Source organism: Mauremys mutica, chromosome 2 (genome assembly GCF_020497125.1).
Source record: "Mauremys mutica isolate MM-2020 ecotype Southern chromosome 2, ASM2049712v1, whole genome shotgun sequence".
Classification (NCBI taxonomy): Eukaryota; Metazoa; Chordata; order Testudines; family Geoemydidae; genus Mauremys; species Mauremys mutica.
This window is the reverse complement of record NC_059073.1, coordinates 89,500,882-89,518,678: the sequence shown is the minus strand read 5'-3', so window position 1 is coordinate 89,518,678 and position 17,797 is coordinate 89,500,882. Positions and strand designations below refer to the sequence as shown.

Sequence of the window (17,797 nt, the reverse complement as noted above, 5' to 3'; positions counted from 1 at the left end):
AGGCATGCAGATTGGTGGAACAGAATCTTCCATGCTTCACGGCTGATAAAATAAGAGTGTGTAGAGAAGAGTGCCTACTCAGCAATAACTGTAGTGAGACAAACTCTAAAGTCTAAGTAAAACCACATTTTTCTTTGTATTCTGTCATATCCTGACAAATGATTGATAAAGTGAGGCTTCTTATGCTGATGCATGCTGCAAATTAAAATGAAATTGAGTTAGACAAATAATATTTTCTTTTATAAATGATATCCAGATTGAACACTTAAGGATGTAATTTAATATTTTGATGTTTATGATATTAGAGGATCACCTTGATTAAATTCTAGATTTATACTTAGCCAGAGATCATCTTACCCTTTCATTTTAATCATGTTGCCATTGTTTTATGTACTAAATATATAGAAATATTACACTATTTCAATACTTGTGTAATAATAGAATTAGCTTTTATTTTGTAATTGTTTCGTATTCTTGTAGGAAAATCATCTCTTTTGGCATATACTTTTTAAAACATATCATATGTTTAGCACTTTAATGCTAAAATGAAAACAGATTTTTTGTGAAAATAACATCAGTTTCAATTTCCCCTTCAGTGCACATATTTTGGCATTTAAGTCAAATGATCTAAACCAGCTGTCACTGCGCTGATAACTGAGATGCTCAAGGAATGCCAAAAAAATTGTAAGAAACCTCTATAGAATTTTGGACTCCGGGGTAGTTGTCAGGGTTATGGCTATAGTACAGATAGTCCAGTTCATGTTGTGCCAAAATAATTCCTAACCATTGTGTCTAAATAAATTATTTGGTAACTTTAGAGAATAAAATGGTAACAACTGATTACCTTCCCTTTGAGTGATGTCAGACATACTTGTTTCTTTCTCTTTCTGGCTCACCTAAATATTGCACCTCTTCTGAGATAAACAAAAGTAAATCCAACTGAAAACAAATTTAAAAAATATCCAGTCTCTTTCACTGGGTCACAAGGTCTGCCAATCTTGTCTCCTCTCCATTGTATTGCATCAAAGCCCCCTGATGGTCCCTCAAAGTCAAAGACAGGGATCTCTTCCATCCTCCCTCTTCCACAAGTGTCAGTCTTGAGACTCTTGAGAATGAAGTAGGCATCAGACCAGACCTGCTGCTTCTCTCCTTCCAAGGCTAAACTTGCTCTGCTCTGCCACAGTCCTTAGTTTCTCCTCTCAGGACATGGATATCTCTGTCTCTCTAGCTCAAATCTCACTCCTGTCCCAGTTGACTGGGCTGGCTGTTTTTAGGCTTCTTCTTGGGCTCTTTCACCAGCTTCTTCAAAAGCTACTGCCAGGATTTCCAAGGGCCTTGCCCTGGAGAAATCCAGAGGTACTGCTTCTGGCCCTTTCCCAGTGAGTGAGTGTCTGTCTGTCTGTCTGCCTAGCAGGAATCATAGCAGGTCTTGGTCTTTCCCTGTTCTGAGAGAAGGGCCACTTATGTCCCATGATACGTCTTCCCAGCGTTCCTTGCTATAAGGCTTACTGTGCCCATCAGTTTTGGGAACTATATATCTGAAACCAGGAACTGGACCATACTGGGCATATGCTAACTTAAAGAGATATTGAGGTGTTGACTCTTACACCTGTCTAGAAATCCGCACTTTGCCCAAGTGTGTATACCTTTTATATCTTGCATCTCTTAATACCTTTTGAGAAGCAATATTTTGTGGCACCTTTGTTTTTACTAAATATGAAGGGACAAGGTGGGTGGATCAACTTTTATTGGATCAACTTCTGTTGGTGAAAGAGACAAGCCTCTTCAGGTCCTTTTGTATACATTTACAGTAATTCTAGATATGCAGAGTAGGTTAGCAAACTGTACATAGAGAAGTGCCTGTCCTGGAATTCCAGCACTGGTGAATATCCTCAGACTTGGGCTGGATCCAGAGAACTGGTCCTTAATTTAAAAAAATGGCCTACCTTTGTGCACCAGCAATACTTCTGAGTTTAGTTTATGTTGCATCAGGTTCAGGTGTTTAAATGTAAAGATAACCTAAATTGTGCACATAGTTATTTGCATCCACAATTTTCTGCACACAAAAATGGTGGTGGCCTCATGAAAGCTGAGCTAAAAAAACCCCAGACATTAAATGTCAATCCATTACTCTTTTTAGGGGTCTTTATTGTCTAGAGAGGATCCAATATATTCACTGGAGATGGCAAATGAAGGTCTTTTGAATGTATCAGGAGGCACAGATCAACTGCACAAAGAGGCAAGTACCCTGCACTTTCATTCCTAGCCAAACAGAGTGATCTTTGAGGTACCCCTTATGGAAAAGTTTTATAGAATGTAACAGAGCTGAAGCAATAGGTATCTATAGAAAGGTAATAGGGTTGTACAGAAGTTACTCTAAAAACCTATAAAAATTAATAAAGGATACTATAGGTTTTTGTGCTATTCTATATAATTCTAAAGCAGAGAATTATGTTCTCTTAAATTCTACAGAATGGTTAAAAATCCTACAGAAGGGTTATAGTTTTTCTATTAGAAGTCTTTTCAGTAAGGTACTCCTTTTGTATCATGATCCTTCAGTGGTTCATGTTGTAAGAAATGGAAATATTTTCTTTCCATTGGTTTTTACCCAGAAGGCTTATTTAACCTTTTGTCATTGTTGGACACTTTCCAAGAAGTCTTACACTTCAATTTTTCTGTAGTATTTTTTTACAAAATGAGTGTAAATTAAGCAAACTTTAAATAAATGGGAAAATCCTAAAGTCTGTATAAAGTCTTTACTCAAGCAAAATTCCCGGTGAAGTAAGGCGGTTTACTTGAATAAGATTTTGTCTCCTAAAGAGTAAAAATATGATTAGAAATATCCTTCAGTGGAGATATGATGTCATTTGTTGACCACATATACCCTCCTATATATCTAATTTAATTCAACTGCTGCAGCGGTGACCATATTGTTATAATTACCAGAGATGCCGTATCTGGAAAATAGTTTTCTTAAGATAGCATTGATGTCAAAGGGAAAAAAATGTCAGTTTTTCAAAGTATTTCTTTTGCGGGTAATAACGTTGATTGTGACAACAACTTCAATAACAGTTTTTCATTGATATTTGAGTTTGGGACTGGCAGAATACTTAATGAAGGTGTCTCATCGCATCTGTTTGGCAGATACTAGAAATCCACAAACCAATTTGGTCTGTCTCCTCAAGAACTGCTAATCATTTTCTTACATAATTAATTTCTAACCTTAGAAATGGAAAAGCCATCAGAGGGCAATGATCAGTCTTAAATTATTTTTTTTAATGTTTATCATAAACGTTCATTTATTTATTTTTATGCTAGTTGACTAGAATATTGGGGAGAGGTTGGCAGCTCAACAATGCAACTCAAAGAACCATGAATGAGAGTCGACATTTGACTATATTTATTGACACAGTGCATACAACCATCAAAGGTAATGTGTCTGATTGTAAGCTATGACCACTTACATTACTGAAATAAAAATGTATTCACTTTATAAATCTGTGAGAACTATTTGCAAAGAGAGGGTGTTTATGTTGTTTGTAAGGGATTCATCTTATTTTGTCTCAGTGATTTGACTGAATTGTTTCCTTCCCTCTTAGTACTTGCCGAAGTGGCTGCATCTCTAAATGAGACGCTGGCTCTGGATTTCCAGTTGTCAAACAGTACATCTCAGAGTCTGCAGGAAGATATCTCCACCATGCTGGAAGCAATGCACAGAAGACATTTCATGCAGCAGGACCAAAATGTCACCACTGTACTAAAGTAAACCTACTGTCTTATTGATATTTCTCTATTCATGGACAATCTATCATTCGTGTAGGGATGTCTGAGAGAAAAAATGGTCCAGTGTCTCCTTAGTATTGGCAAAATGTTATGAAGTTCTGTCATGAGGGGAAGTAGAAACTGAAATGCATGGAGTCAGCCATAGTTTAAATAGAATCTCAGTGCACAGTTGGGACCTGATCCAAAGACTCCCATTGATTTCAATGGGCTCCAGACCAGGGTCTTGATGCACATACTATGGAATTGTGTTACGGGGAAAGTGTCTAATTGCTTTTGAGATAGATTTACTACCTCTGACCAAAGTTCTGCTCCCTCTTCCATAGCTCTCTAGGGCCCAAGGTGCAGCATGACTGGTGTTGTTCTGCTGCACTGGAGTGTGCGTGATCAAACCTCTGAAACACATGTAAGGATTCCATAATCCCTAAGCACCATCATGCCCAGTTCCACCGGGGTTCTTCCCACATTCAAGCACAGCAGGATTCTGAGCACAGCCCAGGACAGTGACAGAGGTGGTTTATATGCCATCATGCAGCTCCACAGCTCAGTGGGTTTACAGCAGAAACAGGGATTACGGTAGCCTGAGGGCTGTACTAATTTGTGTGTGTGTGTTTGTGTGTGTGTGTGTGCGTGTGTGTGTAGGGTGGTACATTTCTTCTCCCAGTTCTCCAGTCAACCTCCTGTTGCACGCCCAGCTGGGGAAAGAAATAGCCTTTTGCTGGTATGATGTACATGTGGCATATATTTTGTAGGTGAAACCTCAGCATTTATTTTGAGCGTTCAGCTTTTATTCTAAGTCATAGTTTTGATTTCACATTGCTTTCTCTTTATTTGTTTTTCCTTGAAGACAATTTTAGATTCTTTGTTGCCAGAGTTGGGAAATCTAACCACCAAATTTTTCAGAATTTGGGTGTGGTTTTCAAAAATGCCCTTTATTGCTTTAATTCTGTTCCCATTGATGTCAATAAGAATTAGACCCTTAGAATTAGACTTTAATGGGTACAGAAGTAGACCAGTTCTGAGACTGAGTTTTGATTATCCCACCCTTTATTTTAAAATATTTTGGATTGGGAAGAGTGTTTGTCTATGCGTGTCAGGGTTTATCTAAATGGAGAGTTAGTGCCCGGCAAGCTAGGGTGTAAATATACAGTGCACTAGCGTGCTGTGCATGAGCTGTCTGTGTGGACCCTGCTACTGCCCATTAGAGGTTCCCTAGTGCACTTGGACCTACTTCTGTGTCATATTCCCATTGAATAGTTATATTTTTATATGTTAATGTGAATGTAAGAACATAAGAATGGCCATACTGGGTCAGACCAAAGGTCCATCTAGCCCAGTATTCTGTCTTCCGACAGTGGCCAATTCCAGGTACCCCAGAGGGAATCATCAACAGGTAATGATCAAGTGATCCATCCCCTGTTGCCCATTCCCATCTTCTGGCAAACAGAGGCTAGGGACACCATCCCTGTCCATCCTGTCTAATAATCATTGATGGGCCTATCCTCCATGAACTTATCTAGTTTCTTTTTTGAACCCAGTTATAGTCTTGGCCTTTACAACATCCTCTGGCCAAGAGCTCCACCGATTGACTGTGTGTTGCGTGAAAAAATACTTTCTTTTGTTTGTTTTAAACCTGCTGCTTCTTAATTTCATTTGGTGGCCCCTAGTTCTTGTGTTCTGAGAAGGAGTAAATAACACTTCCTTATTTACTTTCTCCTCACCAGTCATGATTTTATAGACTTCAGTCATATCCCTCCTTAGTTGTCTCTTTTCCAAGCTGAAAAGTCCCAGTCTCATTGATCTCTCCTCATACAGAAGCCATTCCATACCCCTAATCATTTTGTGTTGCCATTTTCTGAACCTTTTCCATTTCCAATATATATTTTTAGGAGATGGGGTGACCACATCTGCACACAGTATTCAAGATGTGGGCATACCATGGATTTATATATGTGATCCCCAAATATAGTGTGGTTGCCAAGCATACTGTACTTTGCTCACCTTGCTTGCCTTGCTCCTGTCTATTAATTTCTATAAGAGCCAGATGGCCATGAAAATGGACTACAAATAAAACCTGGTTATAGTTATAATGAATTAGGACTGGGAATAGCTTCCTGACCTCATGAAAGTGTCTGAGAACACCTCATTATATAACAAAATATTTCTGACTTTTACAGCAGTTTGGGCTGTTTATACAAGGCATTTATAAGTTAACTTTTTCAATTGTCTGCTTTCAGTAGAAATTTCTGAAAGATCTCTGGTAAGTGTCCTTTCACACACTGAAGAAGAGAGTTAAGATTTATACTAGCGGCATGAGAGTTTGCTTTACAGAATTTATCATACTCTACAGCTACAAATTCAAAGCTAATTTAAAAAAGGAGTTTGACAATGCATTTGTCAGGCAGCACATAGTTACTCCATGGCTCTTGGTAAATTTTGTTTATGATGATATATTATTAAACAATATCTAACTTAAGCCTCTCTAAATTTGCTACATAAGACACAATTCCTGAACTACAGTATAGCCTTATTACGGTATACTCAAGTATTGGGGGAATACTGCCTTGTAAAATACTGCATTGTAGCTTCATTCTACCAGTTCCTGTATTTTGTTATAATTTGAAACAATGGCTTTTGTGGGTATGGACTGTGGATCAGTAGTATGAAAATATAAATGCGTATCCATCTTACACAGGAATTGCCATTCAGGGTCACACCAATGGCACTTTAGGTTCAGTATCCTCCCTTTGATAGTGGGCAGTATCAAACGCTTCTGGGTAAAATACGAAAATCCTGTAATGGATGATCATGGAATAATTGCTAGCAGTTGGCTAATTCCCTGAGTTTGGGCTGTAGTTCCAAAATCACACCTAGCACCATTTTTTAAAGATAGGTACAATACTTACTTCCCTCCGGTGGGATAGCTGACTTTCATAGGAGATTGCATTTTTTTTTTAAAAGCAGTTCAGCCACTTTATTTTTAAATTCCTTCAGAGCCCTGGAGTGTATCCCATTCTGTCCTGGTGACTTGTTGATGGTCAGATTATCAGTATGTTCCAGTGCCGCCTCCTACACATTGGCATGTTGATCCTAGATTTAAAATGTTTAAACTAAAAATGTCTGAGGTAGGACATGGAACTTTTCCAGATGCATGAAATCTATGCAGGCTTTCAAATCAGAGGTATCCCAAATAGAGCTTTTGAGCCAAATGCGATCCAAAGTGTCCTCAAAAGTGATTTACAGTACCCATTTCCCTGTAACTACAGGGCAAGGACAAAGCTGATAAGCCACAAGGTTGTATTGTTTGCAAACACAAACCAGCAATTTCTAGTCTTCTATCAGTGGTGAGACAAGTGTAATAAATATTATGGTTGTAAGTATTTATTGTTGATTGAAAAAAATTGGTATAAGGTTATGTGTAAGTTAGTTGCAATTGTTAGAGCCGCAGAGTTTGTGTAATCCTGTTTTCAGTTCTTCCCTCCTTAAGAAAACACACCTAAATTTCAATTCCTACATTTATTTACTGTTTGCTCTCTGTTTATCAGTGCTGCAGAGAGGTTGCTGTTACGGGTTCAGAAAGAGTATGTCAAACCCCAGCAGGAACTTGCAGAACTAAAAAAAGGTGCAAGCCATCTCTTAACAAACCACAACATCAGACTACAAGAAGCCCAGGACCTGGTGAATGAGGCTTGCACTAACACCAACAAAACCAACCGTCTGCTTTTTCTTATCTACGGCAACCTGGCAGAGTTAAATGTAAGACTGGAGATTCCGCATTGTTGCATAATAAATATCAGATGCATAACGTGTTTTAAATACCTCACTTTTCAGACTGAAATGAATCCATAGACTTTTAAAAATATTAATATTTGTAATAGTCAAGTAGACTAAATAGAAACCATGCAATGTGTTCAGAGTGGGAAGGATTAACTAGTAGATGAGTTCATTTGCACCAGCTGACATTACAGAGTACCATAAAACAATTGATTTATGCTACAGGATAAAAAGCTTAACATACAAGAAAACAAGGACCTTTCCATCATGCTAATTAAAGAAGGGAAAGTATTGATGAATGTTGCTGCTGCCCTTGCCACAGATGTAAAGAACTCTACGTCAGTAAGTTACTAACCTGTTTAACATTCATTTAATATAGTGAATTGCATTTGATTAATTGATAAAGGAAATAATTTCAATGTTTAGAATCTAGAGATCCATCGAGATGGACTGGTCCTATGGAATGCCAAATTAAGGCATCATGTAGATGACCTGGTCATGCAGATGTCGACGAGGGGAGCACTTGATCTAGTCTACAGAGCAGAGGATCATGCAGCTGAATTTCAAAAACTTGCAGAAGCGCTAGACAGGTGAGCACACCAAGATATATGAACTCAATAGTTCATCTAAATTACTGCCAGATTTAATTTAAATAGATAATAGGTTTGTCCGCTAAGGAGCAGGTCATTTTTTTTCATTTAAAACTGCAATAAATTTAATTACTTTTACTTTTCATGAAGTGAATGGTATTTTTATTAATGATGCAGAATAGGTTGATTTAGAGTCTTGCAATTTACATGAATGATCATTTGTGAAGTGATTAGTTTTTAAGTTAATAAATGTTCAGTGAATACTATGTGACCTAGCTTCTTTATATAGCTGTCAGTGGTAAAAAATATTCAAATGTTTAAGAAAGAAAAATTATTTTTATCATGAAAAGGTTATGTTCATTATATAAATACTTCTTTGTCAACATATTCAAGAACTCCACCAAAAAGCTATAATTGTTGTTAGGCTTCCACCTCATAACACCATAATCCTCAGAAATGGGCAGGTTACACTTTCAAGGTTACATATAGAAGCACTTTTAAAAACTTCCTTATATTCTCAGAGCTCATCCAATATCAACACCAAGAGTTATTAGCTGGAAAGACATTCTGATTATCGATATGAAAATAAAAACACCGGCTATCCCCATTTTCTTCTATGGTTCTCACAGTCCTACCTTTTAAAACTATCACATACGTTTTTTAAATGAAGCCAGGTCACAAAGCACAAGTGTATTGTAAGCCTGAAAGCAGAGAATTATGCTTGTAGCTATACTTGTGAAACTCTATTCACTTCAGCGTGGCTGCACAACCGTAACCAGGTAGAATATATTTCAGTTCTATCCTGCCTGCTGTGTTGCTGTACATTGAATTTGTAGTCCCCTATTTCTGTTTTGTTTTTGTTGAGTGTGTGAGATCTGCTTTTTTTTTTTAATGGAAAATGTTACATTTGATTGTAAGGTTTTAAAAATGCAAAACACACTAAAGACACAGAGTTAAAAAAAAAAACCCAAAAAAAAACAACTGAAGTAGACCTGAACTTCAGCCAGAAAAAATCAAGTGAAACACGTTGTGTAATGTGCTCTTTCTTTCAAAATGCCGTATGTATTCTGAAAACACGTACACCTGATAACTCAAAACCTGGAAACATGCTGCCTGGTTAAGACACTTGCATAAAGGATGTATAATATTTTTCTACTGCAGTGGTCTCTCAAATGTAAGAAATGTATCTCTGAATGCAACAAATGCTGTCCATGCCCACTCCGGCATTACACGTCTGATTGAAAGAACAGAAAATCTGGCAGATGATGCTTCTAGAGTTATAACTAACCCCTTGGACTCAGTAAGTATCCATGCTGGGATTTTCAGTTACCTTCTGCTTCTGATTCTTTTTTGAATACCTGTTTATATGCTGCTACCTCCCTGCAATCATTGAAATCTGTTTCCTTGTCTGACACGTCTGCACAGCCACTCTCACCATCTCTCACACACCCTACCCTTAGTCATGTCCATGGATGCCACCCTCAGCCTCTCCCTCCGCACTCTTCTCATTCCTCTTCCACTTTAGAGCAGTGCTCCACTGGTAGGGCCAGCTCCAGGCACCAGTGGAGGAAGCACTTTTTTTCCCCCCTTCGGCATTTCAGGTGGCTTTTTTTTTTTTTTTTTTTGCTTGGGGCGGCAAAAATGGTAGAGCCGGCCCTGTCCACTGGATATTGTTTCCCTCCATGTATCCATCATCAGTTATTACTTTTAACTCATCTTCCTGCCTGACATCTGACTCTCTTCCTCTTATCACAGCTTTCTATTCTTATCTTTTGATTACTTCAGCTTCAGGGCTCTGATGTCTGAGTTGCCGATCTCCTCCCTCTTCTTCTTGTGTGACCTTCATTTCTGGATCAGCTCCCCACTCACTCCCATTAACTTCACTAAACTCTGCTCCCGGTCCAATCTTTTAATATCAGAATTCTCTGTCTCTCTCTCTTCAAAAACCTGCTTATTTAATTCAAAATGATCCACTAGTCCCATACCTCCTGGCCTTTCTTAGATTTGCAGACCTCAAATACCCATCACTTCTCTACTTCAATCAGTCTTTCCCTCAGCCCTTTTATTTACTTCCACTGATTCATTTGTTGATTTCCTCTGGTTCACCCTCTTGTCCAACCCTGACCCCTTTGCTTAGCTCTGCCATCTCAAAGTTTATTCCACTTACACCTAACCCTAGCTCACACCCACCATAGATTTTCCCCACTGCTTCCATACAGTTGAATACCTCAGGAGAAAGTTCCGTGACCACATGTATTTTCTCCACTGCATGTTTATTCTCTTTTTTTCTAGTTTTGCCATTTTCAATAATTTGGGCCGGATTCCCGGTTGTTGTTAAAACATTGGATTACCAAGACATGACCCGTTATTACCTTGACTGTTTTACATAAGAACATAAGAACATAAGAAAGGCCGTACCGGGTCAGACCAAAGGTCCATCTAGCCCAGTATCTGTCTACCAACAGTGGCCAATGCCAGGTGCCCCAGAGGGAGTGAACCTAACAGGCAATGATCAAGTGATCTCTCTCCTGCCATCCATCTCCATCCTCTGACAAACAGAGGCTAGGGACACCATTCTTACCCATCCTGGCTAATAGCCATTTATGGACTTAGCCACCATGAATTTATCCAGTCCCCTTTTAAACATGTTATGGTCCTAGCCTTCACAACCTCCTCAGGTAAGGAGTTCTACAAGTTGACTGTGCGCTGCGTGAAGAAGAACTTCCTTTTATTTGTTTTAAACCTGCTGCCTATTAATTTAATTTGGTGACCCCTAGTTCTTGTATTATGGGAATAAGTAAATAACTTTTCCTTATCCACTGTCTCAACATCACTCATGATTTTATATACCTCTATCATATCCCCCCTTAGTCTTCGCTTTTCCAAGCTGAAGAGTCCTAGCCTCTTTAATCTTTCCTCGTATGGGACCCTCTCCAAACCCCTAATCATTTTAGTTGCCCTTTTCTGAACCTTTTCTAGTGCTAGAATATCTTTTTTTGAGGTGAGGAGACCACATCTGTACACAGTATTCGAGATGTGGGCGTACCATGGATTTATATAAGGGCAATAATATATTCTCAGTCTTATTCTCTATCCCCTTTTTAATGATTCCTAACATCCTGTTTGCTTTTTTGACCGCCTCTGCACACTGCGTGGACATCTTCAGAGAACTATCCACGATGACGCCAAGATCTTTTTCCTGACTCGTTGTAGCTAAATTAGCCCCCATCATGTTGTATGTATAGTTGGGGTTATTTTTTCCAATGTGCATTACTTTACATTTATCCACATTAAATTTCATTTGCCATTTTGTTGCCCAATCACTTAGTTTTGTGAGATCTTTTTGAAGTTCTTCACAATCTGCTTTGGTCTTAACTATCTTGAGTAGTTTAGTATCATCTGCAAACTTTGCCACCTCACTGTTTACCCCTTTCTCCAGATCATTTATGAATAAATTGAATAGGATTGGTCCGAGGACTGACCCTTGGGGAACACCACTAGTTACCCCTCTCCATTCTGAGAATTTACCATTAATTCCTACCCTTTGTTCCCTGTCTTTTAACCAGTTCTCAATCCATGAAAGGACCTTCCCTTTTATCCCATGACAGCTTAATTTACGTAAGAGCCTTTGGTGAGGGACCTTGTCAAAGGCTTTCTGGAAATCTAAGTACACTATGTCCACTGGATCCCCCTTGTCCACATGTTTGTTGACCCCTTCAAAGAACTCTAATAGATTAGTAAGACACGATTTCCCTTTACAGAAACCATGTTGACTATTGCTCAACAGTTTATGTTTTTCTATGTGTCTGACAATTTTATTCTTTACTATTATTTCAACTAATTTGCCCGGTACCGACGTTAGACTTACCGGTCTGTAATTGCCGGGATCACCCCTAGAGCCCTTTTAAAATATTGGCGTTACATTAGCTAACTTCCAGTCATTGGGTACCGAAGCCGATTTAAAGGACAGGTTACAAACCTTAGTTAATAGTTCCGCAACTTCACATTTGAGTTCTTTCAGAACTCTTGGGTGAATGCCATCTGGTCCCGGTGACTTGTTAATGTTGAGTTTATCAATTAATTCCAAAACCTCCTCTAGTGACACTTCAATCTGTGACAGTTCCTCAGATTTGTCACCTACAAAAGCCAGCTCAGGTTTGGGAATCTCCCTAACATCCTCAGCCATGAAGACTGAAGCAAAGAATCCATTTAGTTTCTCCGCAATGACTTTATCGTCTTTAAGCGCTCCTTTTGTATTTTGATCATCAAGGGGCCCCACTGGTTGTTTAGCAGGCTTCCTGCTTCTGATGTACTTAAAAAACATTTTGTTATTACCTTTGGAGTTTTTGGCTAGCCGTTCTTCAAACTCCTCTTTGGCTTTTCTTATTACACTCTTGCACTTAAGTTGGCAGTGTTTGTGCTCCTTTCTATTTGCCTCACTAGGATTTGACTTCCACTTTTTAAAGGAAGTCTTTTTATCTCTCACTGCTTCTTTTACATGGTTGTTAAGCCACGGTGGCTCTTTTTTAGTTCTTTTACTGTTTTTCTTAATTTGGGGTATACATTGAAGTTGGGCCTCTATTATGGTGTCTTTAAAAAGGGCCCATGCAACTTGCAGGGATTTCACTTTAGTCACTGTACCTTTTAACTTTTGTCTAACTAACCCCCTCATTTTTGTATAGTTCCCCCTTTTGAAATTAAATGCCACAGTGTTGGGCAGTTGAGGTGTTCTTCCCACCACAGGGATGTTGAATGCTATTGTATTATGGTCACTATTTCCAAGCGGTCCTGCTATAGTTACCTCTTGGACCAGCTCCTGCGCTCCACTCAGGATTAAATCTAGAGTTGCCTCTCCCCTTGTGGGTTCCCGTACCAGCTGCTCCATGAAGCAGTCATTTAAAGTATCGAGAAATTTTATCTCTGCATTTCGTCCTGAAGTGAAATGTTCCCAGTTAATATGGGGATAATTGAAATCCCCCACTATTATTGTGTTGTTAATTTTGATAGCCTCTCTAATTTCCCTTAGCATTTCATCATCACTATTACTGTCCTGGTCAGGTGGTCGATAATAGATCCCTAATGTTATATTTTTACTAGTGCATGAAATTTCTATCCATAGAGACTCTATGGAACATGTGGATTCGCTTAAGATTTTTACTTCATTTGAATCTACACTTTCTTTCACATATAGTGCCACTCCTCCCCATGCACGACCTGTTCAGTCCTTCCGATATATTTTGTACCCCGGAATGATTGTGTCCCAATGATTGCTCTCAGTCCACCAGGTTTCTGTGATGCCTATTATATCTATATCCTCCTTTATCACAAGGCACTCTAGTTCACCCATCTTATTATTTAGACTTCTGGCATTTGTGTACAAGCACTTTAAAAACTTGTCCCTGTTTATTAGCCTGCCTTTTTCTGATGTGCCAGATTCTTTTTTATGTGACTGTTTATCATCTGATCCGGCCCTTACATTATACTTTTCAGTCCTCTGCTCCTGACTATAACCTGGAGATTCTCTATCATCAGACTCTCCCCTAAGAGAAGTCTGTGTCCGATCCACACGCTTCTCTGCAGTTTTACTTTTATATTATACTCTTTTCCCGTACAACTGTCTTTATCTCTTTTCCTGTTTTTCTTCTCAATTGTAAGCTCTTTGGGGTTGTGCCTCGTTTATATTTAGGAAAAGCATAGCACATTGTGAGCACTACTGGAAACAAGTAAATAATATTCATCATACTGAGATTCACCATAATTCACCGATTAATTATTTTTGTATTATGTATTCATACAGTTTGTGAAATTGGATTTTTTATTCACTCTTAGACAAATAATATATTTTAAAAAGCAATAGATACTTAGAATTTCTTTCAGTTGAACCTATTCTTTTCATACATAGTAAATAGTAAATGTTGTTTGGTTTTTCAGCCAGAGCAATCTCTTGATTCTCTTGGGAAAGAAACTTTACAGCTTAGTTCTAAATTTCTAAATGAAACAAAAAATCTGAAGAGGAAAAATGAAGGTCAGTTTCATAGAATGTACAATTTTAATGGTACTTTGATAGAATTATTCCTGCACTGTTAACAAAGTTTTAATTTTTTTTTAAATGAACGTAAGTTAAAGTTAAACATTTTATATAGTCAGGCATTATACAGTAAAAGAGTAAAACAATGTATCCCGGATAAATGTAGTTATTGTTCTGTTTTGCTGGCAAATGAAGAAAGTAATTTTCCTTTGCAATTATTTAAAGTAAACCTTTTCCCTTCATCTCTTCTCTCACCAAAACTGATTGACCTGACCAAGAAGGACAACGCTGAGTGAATCCTCATGGATTTGTGATATAGTAACTGAGGATGTGATCAACATGGAGTGTGAAGCATATACCATACTCATATTGCACTTCTATGCATTTGCTGAAATACTCATTCTGTTTAAGAAAACAAAAAAGCTCTCTTGGATCAATTATTGAATTTATTAAATATTTTTAAAATTTGCGGTTAGTCTGGACTGTATGGTCCTAACATTTGTATGTGCATAGAACAATCACAGCTATTTATTCCAACAGGCCTTGTGTCTAGATTGAATGGATTGAAAAAAAAAGTGGAAAAGATTCAGGAGAGTGCTCATAAAATTACTGACCAGCTTAATGATTCACTGCTGGCACTGCGAGCATTGCCTAATGGTAAGTGAAATGTATCTTGACACACATGTCCTTATTGCAATGCCATCTGATAAAAACACAATACAGTCCTTCCTGAAGTCCGATAGAGCAGCCTAGCAATAAATCAGGCTGGAGGCTGATTTAGCCTCTTGCCTTAACAGGAAATTGAATTAGATGTTTTCCATTTATCTAATTAACATGGAAAACAGTGGAACTGCATTGTGATGTAAAGATTATAGCCTGATTCTCCTCTCACACAGGTGTAAATAAGGAGTAACTCTGAAGGCAATGGAACTATATTGGTGTAAAACTATAATGTGTGAAAAAGAGAATCAGGTCCTAAAATTCTTAATCAGCTTTAAATGGAAAAAACTGTACTGGAGGTTAATTGTTTTGTTTTCCCATAACAACAGTCTGTTTAAAAATCAGCTGCATTGCACCATATATCTTAAATGTTAAATCTAAATGTTTTGACAATATAAATACTGGACTCATTTAACTTTAAAAGTCCTTTGCTCTCTTACTTTCCATGTTGTTCAAAAGCCATACAAGAATCATCATTTTTTATTTTTTTTAAAAGCTCAGTATTTTAAACTAAGAACAGCCCCAAAGTTCATAGAGGCTAATGGGAAAAATTAAAAATGGAAAAAAAATATGATACTTCTATTAATGTTTCTTCAGTTATGGGAATTATCTCTAAGGCTTCCAGAGCTGGTGCTAGATCCGCACTCTTTGTCAAGATTTAGAGCAGCTTTAAAACACCCTGTTTCACAATACAGGATCTTAAATTGCGTCGAAATGCGACATTAATGAAAATAAAAAGCTATGTTTAAATGGTAGGGTTGGGTTACTAACTGACATAAGAACATAAGAGTGACCATATTGGGTCAAACCAATGGTCCATCTTGCCTGGTATCCTGTCTTCCGAGAATTGCTAGTGCCACCTGCCTCCGAGGGAATGAACAGAACAGGGCAATTATCAAGTGATCCATCCCCTGCAATCCAATTCCATCTTCTGGCAGGCTGAGGTTTAGGGACACCCAGAGCATGGAGTTGCATCCCTGACTATGGCTAATAGCCATTAATGGACCTATCTTCCATGAACTTATCCAGTTCTTCTTTGAACCCAGTTATACTTTTGACCTTCACAACATCCCCTGGCAAGGAGCCTCACAGGTTGATTGTGCATTGCGAGAAGTACATCCTTACGTTTGTTTTTAACCTGCTGCATATTAATTTTGTTCCATGACCCCTGGTTTGTGTATTAAGTGAAGGAATAAATAACACTTCCCGATTCACTTTCTCCACACCAGTCATAATTGTATAGGTCTCTGTCATATGCCCCCTTAGTCATCTCTTTTTAATTTCTCCTCATATGGAAGCTGTTCCATATTCGTAATCATTTGATTTTTTTGCCCTTCTCCGTACCTTTTCCAATTCCATCAGCATTGTCTGACTTCTTCATTGTTGTACCATTAAGGCTAGTTGTGGATGTCACCCAGAGTAAGCGCATTTGAAATACAGATACATTGTCAATATTCCTAACTTTAGATACAAAAATGATACGTACATACAAATAGGATAAATATTCAGAAAATCATCACTTTTCCAATGACACCTCACATGACCCGTTTTGTACAAAATGCATCATAATTATGCCATAATCATATCGTGTAATAATATCACTATGAAGAATATGGGGTGCAGTGTCACAAACCTTTTTTAAAGTGTCATAAAGACAGAATCAAGTCTACCATTTAGTAGTTCTGTGCTCATATAATAGTTAGAGTTAGTCAAGAAACAAGAATTGTTTTTGTGAAAATTCTATTCAATTTTTTTTTGGGTTGAAATGTTGAAGAAAAAAATCATTGAAAAATCTAAATAAAAGAATTTTGACCAGCTCTAACGATCTGACTTGAGCTCTCTTAAAGCCCTGAGATTCACTGCATATCATGAATCTGGCCCTATGCTTATTTATGTGTTTTGTTTTAAATTGTTCATTCTAAGGCATGGGTTCCCAAACTTGGGTCACAGCTTTTTCAGGGTAAGCCCCTGGCAGGCTGCGAGATGCTTTGTTTACCTGAGCGTCCGCAGATACGGCTGCTCGCAGCTCCCAGTGGCTGTGGTTCACCGTTCCTGGCCAATGGGAGCTGCGGGAAGAGGCGTGGGCCAGGCCACCGCTTCCTGCAGTTCCCATTGTTCGGGAACGGCGACCCACGGCCGCTGTGAGCTGTGAGAGGCTGTACCTTCGGACGCTCAGGTAAACAAAGCATCTTGCAGCCCACCAGGGGCTTACCCTAAACAAGCCGCGAACCAAGTTTGGAAACCCCTGTTCTAAGGGATTATATTTTACATATAGGGGCTCAGCCAAAAAATAACATTTTTTAGCCAATTTATAAATCTTTGAAAAAGTAACTTCTGCCATCAATTATAATCATTATAAAGCTTTGAACATGGTGTTGTAACAATATAGTCTAGAATGCCAAGAATGATTCCTTTTTGTCAATCCTGAAATATTTGTTATGAACCTGACCCTGCCGTCTCTACTTACGTGACTTTGTTAAACCAATAAGAAAAATGACTTTTCTGATAATTGGGATATATAAATAATCCTTAAATGTAAATGTTTCAGATACCAGTGACAAAATTTTTGAAGCAAAAGAGCTGGCTGTGTCGGCTAACACAAGTGCTGTTGCTGGTTTAAGCCACATTGTGGATTTCAATCAGAAGCTGCTGAACACTTCTTCTGAATTGTCCAAGGTTAATGACACGTTGAGGAAAACCAATGAACTTATAATGGACTCCTCAAAAGCTGGTAAGTTAGCTGCTTCATTGAACAGTAGAAATGTCATTGCATGTAGAAATGATTCTAATATTTAAACTTAATTAGTCTTAAAATAAGGATAGTGTGATGGACTAAAGAAAAATGCACTAGCTGTAGATTTCTTTTTAAAACAGAATACATAGAAATCACATACGTTTTTTATAC

General features: G+C 38.1%; 1 protein-coding gene across 1 annotated transcript in view; it reads left to right on the top strand.

Moving 5' to 3' along the window:
- Positions 1–17,797, top strand: part of LAMA1 (laminin subunit alpha 1) — a 144,977-nt gene that overhangs the window by 92,485 nt on the left and 34,695 nt on the right. Inside the window, exons 34-43 of the mRNA XM_045007964.1 lie at positions 2,141–2,239; positions 3,319–3,430; positions 3,600–3,762; positions 7,326–7,536; positions 7,780–7,896; positions 7,981–8,144; positions 9,306–9,444; positions 14,076–14,169; positions 14,713–14,829; positions 17,441–17,623. Of these exons, the coding sequence (XP_044863899.1) occupies positions 2,141–2,239; positions 3,319–3,430; positions 3,600–3,762; positions 7,326–7,536; positions 7,780–7,896; positions 7,981–8,144; positions 9,306–9,444; positions 14,076–14,169; positions 14,713–14,829; positions 17,441–17,623 (1,399 nt within the window). The remainder of the gene's footprint in view (positions 1–2,140; positions 2,240–3,318; positions 3,431–3,599; positions 3,763–7,325; positions 7,537–7,779; positions 7,897–7,980; positions 8,145–9,305; positions 9,445–14,075; positions 14,170–14,712; positions 14,830–17,440; positions 17,624–17,797) is intronic.